At 36.5% G+C, this 14,806-nt stretch overlaps 1 protein-coding gene across 1 annotated transcript in view; it reads right to left on the bottom strand.

Moving 5' to 3' along the window:
* LOC121733001 overlaps nucleotides 1-13,637 on the bottom strand; it is a 36,699-nt gene extending 23,062 nt beyond the window's left edge. Inside the window, exons 1-5 of the mRNA XM_042123065.1 lie at nucleotides 13,544-13,637; nucleotides 8,815-8,953; nucleotides 8,434-8,558; nucleotides 7,898-8,067; nucleotides 7,172-7,305 (exon numbers count right to left, since the gene is read on the bottom strand). Of these exons, the coding sequence (XP_041978999.1) occupies nucleotides 7,172-7,305; nucleotides 7,898-8,067; nucleotides 8,434-8,558; nucleotides 8,815-8,953 (568 nt within the window). The 5' untranslated portion in view covers nucleotides 13,544-13,637. The remainder of the gene's footprint in view (nucleotides 1-7,171; nucleotides 7,306-7,897; nucleotides 8,068-8,433; nucleotides 8,559-8,814; nucleotides 8,954-13,543) is intronic.
* Nucleotides 13,638-14,806: the final 1,169 nt, after the last annotated feature.

Here is a 14,806-nt window from a genome sequence, read left to right as displayed (position 1 = left end):
CGCGGTATAACCCTTCGTGCGCGGGTCCGACTCGCACTTGGCCGATTATTGGTAATTTTTAAGGTAGGGCATTGTGATTTTAAGGTAGGGCATTGCCCCACTATGCCCCCCCCTAGCTACGGCCCTGGTTCAGACTTCAGCCCCCTGTATAGAGTTCGCTGTGAAAGTAGCAGCGCTGAAATAATATTTTTTTGTAAGTTGTAAGTTTTGTATAGGCAAACTCATGAATCTCAAATAATAATCGGCCAAGTGCGAGTTGGACTCGCGCACGAAGGGTTCCGTACCATTATAGAGCAAAAATAGTAAAGAATCACGTTTGTTGTATGGGAGCCCCTCTTAAATATTTAATTTATTTTGTTTTTATAGTATTTGTTGTTATAGTGGCAACAGAAATACATAATCTGTGAAAATATCAACTCCCTAGCTATTACTGTTGGGACTGCCACGATTCTGCTCAGCGTCGGGTATGTTTGCAAATGAGCATACTGATGACTTTTATGCAATCATAAGAAAAAAGACATGGTCCTTGCTGAGCAGACTGCGATCGAGTACCAATGCTATTCTAAAGATGCTGGCTGAAAAATACGACTCGCCGATACTAGAACACCATTTAGATTCAAAGATTCAAAGACTTTATTAGCATCCAAGTATAGTATACAATATACAAACTCAGCACCTTGTACAGGCGGTTGCTTATAAAATAGTACTTAACAAGATATATTTTGGATTGTAATTTGTTAACTACTTACATAAGTAACATAATATTATGTATTGTTCGTTTCTTAATTTCATATAATATAAACAATTACAATAGTACATGAATGAAAGTACTTAATATATTTTATGAACATTATTCTTTAGACCATAATTAATCTTCTTTAGAAAAGAATTCTTCAAGCGAGTAGAAACATTTTTCACTTAGGTAGCTTTTTAATTTTCTCGTAAATGATAATAGTTTTGTTTCATTTTTAATTGCATCTGGGAGGTGATTAAATATTTTAACTGACATGTAGTATGGGCTTTCGTTTAGCATTTTAATTCTGGAGTATGGTAAATGTAGTCTGTTTTTGTGTCGTGTGTTAATGTCATGTGTATCTTTAACTTTAGTAAAGTAATCGAAATTTTTGAAAACAAATAAGCTAATATCTAGTATGTAAATGGATGTAAGTGTAAGTAATTTGTATTTAATGAAATATGGCCTGCAGCTGTCTCTATTTTTTATTTGTGCTATTATTCTTACGCATTTTTTTTGTAAGATAAAGAGTTCGTGGCTGTTTACGCTGTTCCCCCACAGTATGATCCCGTATCGCAGCCAGGAGTATGCATAAGCATAGTATGCTGTGAGAGAGGTTTGTGTATCTGTGCTGCATTTAAGATGAAAAAGTGCGTATGTGAATTTTGATAATTTTGATTTGATGGTTTGAATATGTGTTTTCCAATTTAAATGAGTGTCTATGTTAATGCCGAGCAGATTGAATGTGTCTACTGTATCTAAATTAGTGTTTTCAAACGTTGTATTTATTTTTATTGCTGGTTTTTTATATGATCTGAATTGGATAGTTTTTGTCTTTTTAAAGTTAATTTCCAGATTGTGATCTCGAAGCCAATCTGTTACATCTTTTAATATTTTTTGCAATACGTCATCTGTTGAGTTTGTATTTTCATATTTGATTAGGATCGATATATCGTCTGCAAATAATACCGGAAGAGCTATTTGGCTATTTAAGATTTTAGGTAAATCGTTTATGTAGAGCAAAAATAGAACACAACCTATCACACTTCCCTGGGGAATAGAACATATCATCTCCAGTTCCTCTGATCTTATTTTAGTGATTTCTCGTGTTTCTTGATCGTTGTGTTCTATCTGTACAATTTGTTTTCTATTTTCTAGAAAGGATTTGAACCATGAGTATGCTGGTCCACGTATACCGGAGCCTGATAGCTTTTCAAGAAGTATATCATATATCACCTTGTCATAAGCCTTTGTCATGTCCAGCAGAATACTTAATACGTACTTTTGGTCATTTATGTATTGGAGAGCCGTTTGGATATATTTATAGACTGCCAGCGTCGTAGATCTCGCCTGCCTAAAGCCGTTTTGACTATCGTCCAGAATATTATTCCTTTCCAGAAAGTTGTATAGTCTGATACACATGGCCTTTTCAAATATTTTGGAGAATGTTGGTAGTAAAGCTATGGGTCTGTAGTTACTAGGAGTTTGCTTGTCACCTTTCTTGTGAATTGGCGTTATTAGGGATATTTTTAAGGAATCTGGAAATTTTGCCTCTAGGAAACTTTGGTTTACAAGGTATGTTAGGGGTACGGAAAGGTTTATTGCGCAATGTTTTACTAGGGTTGGTGGAATGTCGTCCATACCGCAGCTGTGTTTGTTTTTGATAGAACGGATAAGATTTATAATTTCTTTGCGGTTTACGGGACTCAGATACATGGAGCATAGGGGAGAGTTAACGACGGGGCGGCCCTTTGCAGATATTTTTTTATTTGGGTCGGTACCAACTGTTGCAAAATACTTATTGAAGGTGTTTGTTATTTCTTTAGGACATTTTACAGTTTTGTCATCGAGTTTTAATGAGATGTTTTCATGTGTGTTGTCTTTTGTTCTGCCAGATTTTTGGTTTATGATGCGCCACATAGTTTTGGTTTTGTTGTCAGATTTTTCCATTTGATTTTTATAGCTCAATTTTTTCGATATTTTTATTGTACGCTTTAGCGTTTTGCAGTATTTTTTATAGAATTTATGTATGACATCGTTATTTGTTTGATTTAATATTGTTCGTAATATTCTTTTGTGTTTGCATGATTTTTTCAACCCTGTAGTTAACCAAGATTTTTTAGGTTTATTTTTAATTTTAATTTTTTGTATTGGTATATGTTTATTTAGAATTGTTTTTAAAATCGAGCTAAAGTTGTTGTAATTTACATTTACATCATCTTTTTCATTAATTATATTATGCCATTCAATTTCTTTTAGTGCGTTATTAAATGAGTTCATTTTTTCTATTGTAAATATTCTTTTCTTTATATACCACGGCCTGTTATTTTTTGAATGTAAATTATTGTTGTCTATTGTAATATTTAGCGCTTTGTGATCTGATAATCCATAATCCTCAACTTGACATTTTTTTAGAAGAGGATTGTAGTTTGTAAATAAGAGATCTATACATGTAGAACTATTGCTAGTTACCCTTGTTGGTTCTTTTATTAATTGTTCAAGATTATATGAGCGCATTGTATGTATGAGTTCTTCTGTTTGTTTGTTAGTATTTAGTATATTTATATTAAAGTCTCCCCCAAGAATTATATATTTATTCATATTTTTTGTATTTAATTTATTAAGTATTTTCGTTATTTGTTCATAGAATATATTAATATGCCTATCTGCTCTATATAAACCTATTAGGACACAGTTTAGTTTAGGAATTTCTATTGCACTAAATTCTATCACATATTCTTGAGAATTATTATTTATATCTTTTCTTTCAATATATTCTATATCATCTTTTAGTATTATACACACTCCTCCACCCTCACGTGTTTCTCGACAGAAGGTCGAGACTATCTTATATCCTGGTATAAAAATTGAATCACAGAAGTTTTTATTTTTCCATATTTCTGACAGTAATAGAATATCTACCTTAGAATCTAATAAAAAATGTTCAACTAAATCTATTTTATTTCCTAAACTTTGGATATTTTGAAAAACAATATTTAGCTTAGTTTCGAAATGTCCGGTTTCTTGTTGGATTCAGTGCCTGGTTTAGTTGTTCTGTTGAAGAATACGATTGGTTTTGTAACGTCTCGTCTATGTTCCTATTATTCTGAATTATAGAGTTAGTAGTCACATCAATTTCAGGTTTAGTATGTTCTGTATTGATGGTATGTTCTATTCCATTGATATAAAGTATATTGTTTTTTATTACTGCATGATCTCCATTTTGTCTTGCGTAGCGCAGGGTTTCCCGAAGTCTGTTTCGATGTTCAAGTCTCATTTTGTTCATGTAAGGGCTGACAGCTAAACCTGTATTCTGGAATATTTGTGAACATTCAATGATGTGTTTAGCCAGTCGTTTATTCATTAATTCTATATTTATTGGTCTTCTGTCTCCGTGTTTGCCGATACGCTTTACGCTTTCGATGTAAGGATCAATATGAATGTTCATTATCTCATAAAACGCTCTGGATACATGGTTTATGATGTCATGCTCGGTTTCGTGGTGTTTTTCATTCAGGCCATAGAGCACTATTCTTCTGCTGTTTTTTAAATCTTCGAGTTGTTTTTCTATAGTTTCTATTTTTTGGTTAAGAGTAGTTATGGTAATATTTTCTTTTATTTGTATTTGCTCATCTACAGGGACAGTTTTTCCAGGGGTATTTCTATCTTTTGCAACTTGACTTTGAAGTTGTTCAATTGCATAATGAAATTCCGTTCGTATTATATTTTTTACATCTTCTATTAGTGATGATTTTAATTTTTCAAGTTTGGTATCTAATAGAACGCTTATATTGTCTAATGTTATTTTCTCAGGCTTGGTGGTCTTGGGGCTACTGGATACAAGGCTACATCCGTCACTTGTCTGGTTTATGGTGTTTCCCGTTAAGTCATCTATTGATTGGTCACTATGATTGGATTCTTGTGTTAGGCGTTTTGTTTTTGGCTTCATTTTGGTGTATAGTATGTAGAAATATTATTATAATTTTACAAAAAGCAGGGGGGGGAATCAGATGCAATACAAGTTAATATTTTGTACATATCATAATATTTCATTGATTATTAAAGGAGAAGTCATGCAGCATGCAACATCGGAAATCATGCGTAAGTTATTCAGTTTAAGGGTTCTAGTTAGAAAATAAATGTCACTCAAAACTTATAAAATACTACCCACTAACCTAGTTTTTAAGATATTTGTTACTAACAATTTGGGCCTTAGAAGCTCTCAATAAAGAATTTATTTATTTATTTATTATTACCGTTCTTGAGTTACAGTCTGGAGACAGACATCGAAGTCTCAGTAATAGGGCCCGTGTTTACCCTTTGGGTACGGAACCCTAAAAAAGACTCCCTTTCAGCGCTACTATTTTCACAGTGTACTCTATTTAAGCAACACATAAACATCACAAACACTTTGTTCTGGTTCAGCCTGTATAGGCAGTATAGCTGACATAATATTATGACGCGTTATGAAATCAATTAGAGGGTAGACTTAATTATAATGTTTTATGATCCTCGCGAACTTCCATTAGCCACTGATTCTGTAAACGGATTTGGCGGCGGGCGAGGGTGGGAGGGAGAGGGGGGGATTTAATTTGTCTTCCGTCACGCCACTGGGGAAGTTTTTGACGTGGGGCCGTGTGAGGGAAGTATGCCCGCGGGTTTCAGTGCTGACCTACAAATTACAAAGCATATTCCGAGAAGTTTATTCCTAGGCTGATGGCTGACCTACATAATTTGGTCGCGTTACATCAAACCTAGCCATCAGATGACGACTAATATGCAATTGACATAAACCGACCAAATGACGAAGGTCTGTCAACTGCCTAGGAATCAATATCTTCTAGAGTACTGATGGTCCTTACTAATGTAGCAAGAACCATCTGATGCACGTAGTTTACGTGTACTCGTTTTAGGTTCATCCTTGGTAGATTCTAATTAGATAATAAACATTATGATTTGTCTCATTGTAGTCTATATAATTTATAAAACTCGAAGGTGACTGACTGACATGGTGATCTATCAACGCACAGCCCAAACCACTGGACGGATCGGGCTGAAATTTGGCATGCAGGTAGATGTTATAACGTAGGCATCCACTAAGAAAGGATTTTGATAAATTCCAACCCCAAGGGGTTCAAATAGGGAATGAAAGTTTGTATTTAATAATACTTCTTAACGCGAGCGAAGCCGCGGGCAAAAGCTCGTTTTTACATAAAATAGAGCTATAATTTATTGTTGCTAACATAGAAGGTAAAACCAAAACATTTCTTACTTATGAACCTTCACAAGCAACAAAGAATTTGACATTTAAGAATAGACGTGATCTTATTTTCATCACCTTAAGGCCCACTTGCGCCAGACTGGGTTGACACGCTTAACTCTGAGTTAAATTATACTTCGAATTTAAATTCACATCATGTCTTGCACCACAGAGTTAGGAGTTAACCTCGAGTTAATTTTTTAAATTTTTAACCCACCGATGTCGGAGGGTTAAATCAACTAACTCTGGGTTAGTAATATCAAAACTGAGATTTTTCGTAAATGACTTATATGTACTTTGTTGTGTTCAGTAATAGGTACCGATTTTATTTTGTGTTTAACCATGATAAATGATCAGTGGTTGTTATCTGATGATGATGAAGAAATTATCGAATACATTAGTTCGGACTCGTATTACAGAAGGATTGTAGAACGGACCGATCTGTTTAGGGTCCAGTATTTACTCACAAAGAGACAAAGATTTCCATCGAAGATTTCGCTTAGAAAAAGAAACTGTTCTCTTTTTATTAAATAAAATTGAAAATAATTGCAATATACAAGTGAGCATAAAAAGTAATTCCCTACCAAAGTTTAATAATAATATCATTGGATTAGTGCGTCTTTAGTGAACTCCTTTATAAATAGGTAGACTAGATAAACATTGGACACAAGTGTTATTTCTTCCCAATTTTTATCATTTTCCGCTTAATTTATTTGCACAAAATATCACAATTCACTACACAATGCGACATAGAACCACGTGTCATTTCAAATCTGACATAAGGAGATAGCCTTATTTAAAGTACTGTGGATCGAGAGAGAGCAGTACACTTAAATTATTCAGCATTCGATCTATCATATTTGGCTGGATGTAAAAAGAATGAATGAACATGACATAAGCCCGGGTTAGTTGACTCTGTGATAAATTCTTCTGGTGCAATATGTAGTATGAGTTAAGAATTAAAAACGTTAACACTGAGTTATTAAGCCCCGGGTTATTTATTTAAAATTTTTAACTTTAATTTTTATCCCCTAAAGGGGATAAAAATTAAAGACATTTTATAATATGCTAAAGGTGTGCAGCTTTATAGTCACCCGTGTAAACCCTCCTTTAGTAACTTGAAGGTCGGTATATTATAAATTTATTGTCTTTATATTTTCTATATCTATTCAACCAACCTCTCTCCAAGTAGCAGTAGGTGTATGGCTGCGCGTGCGCATGTGCCCGGGCGCACAGCGCGCGCGAGGCGCCCCCACCGCGCGCCGCCGCGCACCGCGCCAGCAGCTCCACCCAGCGCTCTACCACCTTGTCCCTGCGAACAACTGTCTTATAATTCTTCTTATAACGGCTACTGAGCCGAGTAGAATAATCACAAACATACATGCTCGGTTCAGGAGGTCTACTGCGGAGTGCAAGTTTTGAATGTTTCGGCCGAATGATCGGGCCGTTTGCTACTCCGAAATACATTCGTTCAAAGACTCGGCTCGGGTCAACCGAAGTTTGTCACGAGACTACGATAGACGATATCCCTATCGTATCGTCGGACTAAGGTTTGTATCAAATCTTCGGTCGGCTTTCGGTTGGATCCGAAGATTCGAATGCGCCGTTTCGAAGTAGGCTGGGTTTGGTTTGAACAAAGCACCAAAGAGGGGAAGCTCCTCTTTGGTGCTTTGTTCCTCCCTTTCACACAAAAAACACCCTACGACAGACACTCCAAGTAGAAGAAAACAAGTTTTGTCAGCAAACAGTAATAATATAATTCTGCTACTGTGCTACAGTAATAAAATAAAGGCAAACCACGTTTAAAACCGTTCCAGCTGTATCTAGACCTACTTTCAAGTAACACTGAAAACATATTTGACTAATATTCATGTCAGTAAAACTAAAATTTGAAAAAGTAGTACCTGCACAGATACCCTGTAGGCGTCATGAATTCCGCCCAGCGGTCAGCTTCTGGTCCCTCGAGCCGGATCTTGCCGTAGCCCACCGGCCCGTCCTGCAGCGCGCACCCGCCCGAGTCCAGCGCCGGGAGACCGTCCAGTGTGATCAGGTACTCCAGTGACCTTGACCGCATCTAGAATTAAAAGCCCAGATATTATACATTGCATTAACTTTTCTAATTCTAGGGCATTCAGTGATATTACCCTACAATATATATGATGTAAAATAATAGGAGTCAGTCTGACTTACCTATATAAACTCGAAGTCGCGTGTTAAAGTTAAGCGTTAGCTGAAAGTAACTATTCCACGCGGACGAAGTCGCGGGCGGAAGCTAGTATTCTGTAGATCCAAATATTTTGTAGCCGATATAGCATCAGGGAATACCTTGGTCACCTTACAAAACATGGTATGTGGGAGTTTAGTCCGTGGTTTGCTGACCTTCGAGCTGGTACAGGAATTACTGAGGACTCTCTCATTATGCCCTTGTGAAAAGACCCACCTTTTTCCCCCGATGCAGCGCGATCATGTGCGCACAGCGGAACCGCGGGTCGCGCTGCCCGGCGCCGTCCACCAGCCGCTGCACCAGAGTCTCCACGGAGTACTCCGCCTCGATGCTCATGCGACCTGACATGAGGGACATAGTAAAATTTAGGTAAAACCGGTAAATAACAAGAGGTATGAGAAAGTCACCGGTTAAAGCTTTGGCACGTGGGACAAATTTCATCCCAAGTGATGCCGTATAGTAAAGAGACATTTTGAAATCATAAGAACATTCTATGCATATCTTGTTGTGGAGGAGACCATCGTGATGCACATTCCTCTGGACTAGTTCAACTATCATTGACAGAACACAGGCACGTGATTGGAACAAAGGCATTACCTTTCTGATCATCCTCATACAGCTTGTCCACGTAGTCGTTGAGACAGCGGAGCTGGCCGGCGGAGAAGTGAAGGCCGGAAGCCGGCAGCGTCAGATCCGCGCCCGGCGTCTCCCCCGCTGATGATGCAGCGGATCCCATCTGAAAACATGGAAGCAACGTTTGCAGAATCCATGCTATTAAATACTATACTAATATTATAAATGCGAAAGTGTGTCTGTCTGTCTGTTACCTCTTCACGCTCAAACCACTGAAGCAATTTTGCTGAAACTTGGCAAGGAGATACTTTGAGTCCCAGGAAAGGAAATAGGATACTTTTTATCCCGGAAAATGTACGGTACCCGCGTGATAAACGAATTTTGGCGCAACGGAGATGCGGGCATCATCTATTGTCATCAAATAAAATGTGATTATTGAATGTGATTTGTTATGGAAACTCTATCTCTCTACTTCGCTCTACAGTTAGTAGTAGATCGTGTGTATTAAATTATTTGTCTACTTATTTTACATAACTATCCACCTTCAGACCTCACATTTCATTAGATTTATCATCTAAACGCACCTAACATGGCCATCGGTTATATAACGTATTAATGGTCATCCATGGCGCTTTGAACATTGGACGAAGTGTCGCATGACCGGACACACATAATACACTTCCGCCGGACGCAAACACATTTCTGTCCCGCTTACAATAATCACCATTAACTATTGTCGATAGTAATAGTAAATACAGCCACGAGAATAATTGAAGAGAAGAAGGTTATGATGATCTATGATGTGTCACGCAAAAGACTTTGGCTGGCTGACCCCAAAAAGTATAATATTATTATCTGTCAATTATGTACATTATAAATGCGAAATTGTATTTGTCTGTCCATCTGCATATCTGTCTGTGTTTTTGTATTTTTGCTTCTTCCCACTTATGCAGTTTTTGATATATATTATACTTTACAGTTTATAGTCTAAGAGTCCCGCGAAATGGCATAATATGATAATTTTACCCCAGAAAATGGTTCCCGAATTTCCGCGCGGCAAAGTTGACAAGTCATCTAAGTATAATGTCTTCTATTTCTAATCCTATAAACTGAACTCCAAAATATTTAATGGTTTAAATTCTTAACGATAACATCATTAAAGTAGATTACAAGTTGGCATGTTCGAACTGTTAGTCACCGTCTTAACACAACAATTTACTAAATAAATAGCATAGTTATCAACAAGCAAAATACAGGATGTTACTACAAGGCCTTGTTTTTCCATTAATGGGTAATCAAGGAACGTGATATATTTAGCCATCAAATTCTATAACTTAACATTTTCTTAGCGAGTGTCTACGCGAGTGTAGTAAAATTACTCATTTACATACTGTATTATCATTCTTAAGGAAAACTCGAATGAATTATTTTGAAGAACACGAAAACATGATTATTAATAAAGTGTATATTCTGGATAAAATTCAGTATATTCTATTGTCGAAATAAGCCACACTAGTACAGTCTATACATAATATAATATTACTAAGGTTATAAGTTTTCAAAGTCTGGAACGCTAAGGAAAATTCGTAGTAAGTATTTAATGATCTTATTTTATTGTTTTTATTAAACACGAGTAAACGGGTCACCTGATGGAAAGCAACTACCGTCGCCCATGGACACTAGCAACATTAGAAGAGTCACAGGTGCGTTGCCGGCCTTTTAAAAGGGAATACGCTCTCTTCTTGAAGGTTTGCAGGTCGTAGTGGTCCGGAAATACTGCTGCACAGGTGACAGTTCGTTCCTCGTAATTTATTATGTTAAAATTATGTTTAAATTATGTTGTCTCTGATGTGATTTCTTATAGTCCCAGCCTAACTCTTGGACCTTGTGACTGGACTCACGTGCTCAATAGAAGCCTATACAGTATACACGATGAGTTATCACGAGCCATAGATAACAGTAACGACATGTCGTTAGAGGCCGACGCGCTCGGCCGGAACGGAACACAAAAACGCGCGTTTTTAACGCGGAATATGCTAATGCTTTGGAGGACGAGGAGAATTTACAAGATTCGTTTCCTAATTAATTATTATTAAGGCTTATTTGTACGACAAATATAGCCCTGGACGTTGGAACTACAGGGCGTAACAAAACTAAGTGATAATATTTTAGGGTGTGTATGATCCTTATATAGACTTCTCTCTTAGTTCACTGTGAAAGTAGCAGCGCTGAAAGAGCAACTTTTTTTACTTTTGTATAGGCAAATACATAAGTCTGGGGCGCTTGTCCATTACAAATCGTAAAAATATACACTTTCAGCGCTGCTACTTTCACAGTGAACTCTATATAAGGGACACATACACACAACTACAGTATTATCACTTAGTTTTGTTACATCTTGTAATGTAATGCACTTATACTTAATTATCTTGCAAATTGCAATCTGTGTATGTTTCTGTTACAAAAAAAAACAGTTTTTTTTCGATTATTATTGCACGTAGGAACTTAGCTATTGGCTATTTTACTTCTAGTTTTTGAATGGAAAGAATTCTCGAAAACGGAATAGGAAGAATAATTCAATTATTTATCTACGAAATTCTGCATATCACGCATTAATTTTTTTGAACAGTTTATTAGACAATTATTAGATTGAAGACGCGCGATGTTGATGAAGATTCTTAAGTACTTATAATATTTAGATTAGAAAAGTGTTTGGGGGATCTTACGGATTAAACGCACTTGTAAGTTGTAACTCCTCAGTGACTCCGTCAAGTACTTTTCGTCAAGCGATGTCTTGTCGTAAAAAATATAGAAGGTATCCTTAAAACTTTACAAAATGTGAGCCTACATTTGCATCACGGTACCTAAGTCACTTTTTAAGATTTTTCATTCGTAGTTTTACACAGATTTTGTTTATAAATATATTATAATACCTATTCTTAGTTCGTATTTTTTTTTGTTAGTCAAAGTCCACTTGTGATTTGTGAGTTATGATTTATGAATAATACTTAATATGCATAATGTACCTATGTTATATAAGATGAATAATTATTAAGACACGAAATAATCTTTTTCGCCTCTGTATTTCATATTTTTATTTCTGAAAAAAAAAAGATAATAAGTACTTAATATAATAATTATATTAAGTACTTATTATCTTTTTTTTTTTATTTCTATAAAAGTGGTTTGTATAATTATTATACAAACCACTTTTATAGAAATTATCTGTAAAATGAACTTTTGACTTTTCACATGGTTTGGACCATAGCTTCGAGCAGTCTTAGATGTGATGAATGAGGATAAGTAACACTAATAATATAACACAGGGTGATGCCTTATAAGTTATAATGGTATTATTTTTTTTAAACCAAATAAAGGGGCAAACGAGCAAACGGAAACCTAATGGAAAGGAACTACCGTCGCCCATCGACACTCACAACATTAGAAGAGCTACATGTGCATTGCCGGCCGGCTTTTGAGATAAAATTTTTAGTAATTATTAATAATTATGTTTTACTATAATTAATAATTATTATTCAAATTGCTCTATTTGGTAACACAAAACTATGTGTCCCTCGTATAGAGTTCACTGTGAACGTTACAACTTACAGCGCTGAAAAAGTTACTTTTGACTTCTATGTCTCTATGAGAAATGCCCGAACGAACACCTGCCCTATGGAGTACTTAAGTGTCAAAACATTAGCCGAATTTCCGCGGCGAAAGTTCGGCTTGATTCCGCCTGTAATGTATTTTAAATTACCGATGACACACCATGCCGAAATTCCGTCGCGTTATATTGTATGCGTTTGACCAGCAATGTCAAACGCATTCAATATAACACGATCTAATCACTAATCATGCGGAATTTCCGCCGCGGAACTTCGGCATGGTGTGTTTAGACACTTAGAATAATTTCCACCTAGCCGCATGTGCGTGTCAAAAACTAGTAGCGATTTTCCCTCAGGCCATGGTCGCTCCTAACTCCTAAGGCTAACTCGTATAATTACTAGCGACTAGACACTAGTTACACGTTTAATATGCTACTAGTGCAATAGTGTTCCTAGATCTGTAAAAAAATACTGTACAAATTGAATGCCGCAAAGCGCTACTTTTAGATACACAGAATTTAAAAACAGCTATAAATAATAATAATAATATCTATGGACGCTTCACACCACGTCAGTCTGGCCCCGTGCTAAGTACCTGACGGACTTGTGGTACGGGTACCGGACAACGGAAATATATTTAACTAGATGTCCCGCGCGGCTATATTTTATAATACACATATTTAATTCACATCCATGACCCAGGAACTGAAAACTTTTTGTTCCGTCGGCGGGATTCGAACTCGCGACCCTCGGTTTGAGCTGCCAACAGCCCACCAACTGAGCAGAGGTCGTCGGATAAAATATACTGTCGCTGAACTACTAGTTAAAGTAAATAGTGTCTTGTAAATACGTTTGCAATAACACGATAAAAATAAAATTCGAATTTTACGAATTTAAGAGAAGTGCAAAAAGTGACCTTGTTTTTAACTTAATAGAGAATAATGGAAGATATTAAACGTAACTTGTAAGTACTTACTTAGTTTGAATTAAGCACTAATGAATCGGTTTTATTTGTTGGTAGGTATAGTATAGTATAACTATATTTTTTAATTTAAAATAAAATAATTTAGGCACTTACCACAACACGTACTAGCAAAAATACTTTTAAAATAAATTTAAAAATATTCGAGAGAATGGCCACTTACGATTTTGAATTGCGAACGAACGAATATTTTTTTCACATTTTTTTATTTCGGCACTGGAATCGCGTGGCGTTGAACAAAAGCGGCGAGTGGAGTGCCCGCGGACGCGGCGCGGACGGAAATCGTAACAACATCAATTCGTAATTATTGTTACTATTGTTTGGTTTTACTTTAAACGGTATGTTTTATGTTTTGGTAGCGTCATCTGTAAATTGTAATACAAATACCTCTATGTAATATTAGTGATCGAAGTCTATGTACGTATCTGTATGATTTTTTAAATTGTAAAGTGTTTTAATAGTTTGACTCAACTCAAACAATGAAAATTACCTATTCACGTAAATATCATAGAAAATCAGTTTGTAAAGTTTTACACAATGTCAGGGACTCTTTGTCCTTTGGTTTTTCTAATGTATTTACAGACTTAAGTTACTGTGATACCAAAGTGTGTAAAACAATAAAACAGATATTTTTAAAGATGTGGGTCTTGAAACGAGCAGACGGTTCACCTCATGGCGAACGATCGCCGCTGCCAAGCCACTGCCTATGGGAAGCCTGAGAAGTGAGAACACGATATTATAAAATATAAATATTACGTTCCAGTATGCAAACCGCATCTTAACGTGGTACGGAATTTGACGTGAGAGAGCCATGCTTCAACACGAATGGGCTGGCTCGACCGGAGAAATACCACGTTCTCCGAACCAGAAAACCGGCGTGAAACAGCGCTTGCGCTGTGTTTCGCCGAGTGAGTGAGTTTACCAGAGGCCCAATCCCCTACCCTATTCCCTTCCCTTCCCTCCCCTATTCCCTTCCCTTCCAATCCCTACCCTCCCCTATTACCCTATTCCCTCTTAAAAGGCCGGCAACGCACCTGCAGCTCTTCTGATGCTGCGAGTGTCCATGGGCGGAAGTTGCTTTCCATCAGGTGACCCGTTTGCTCGTTTGCCCCCTTATTTCATAAAAAAAACCCTTAGGCCATAACGGTATATTATACCTAGGGTAACTCTATTTTTCTCAATCTCTAACTCCTAGTAGTCTAGTTTACGGAAACTTCCCACTTTAAAAACGTGAGTAAGTATATATACTTATTTTTTCGCAACCAAACACTAAAACAACACGATATCTACCTTCTCGAAGATATTGAAAGTAAATGACTCATAAAAGGAAATATTTTTGAAGTTCTGCCCTAAACTGTTGTCTTATCAGCACACAGCTAATCTCTTACTCGCTACGATCAAATTAAAAAGTTATTAGGGCTGCCCT

Source organism: Aricia agestis, chromosome 13, assembly GCF_905147365.1.
Source record: "Aricia agestis chromosome 13, ilAriAges1.1, whole genome shotgun sequence".
Lineage (NCBI taxonomy): Eukaryota > Metazoa > Arthropoda > Insecta > Lepidoptera > Lycaenidae > Aricia > Aricia agestis.
Note: the sequence above shows the minus strand (reverse complement) of the source record. Positions and strands in the feature narration are given on the sequence as shown.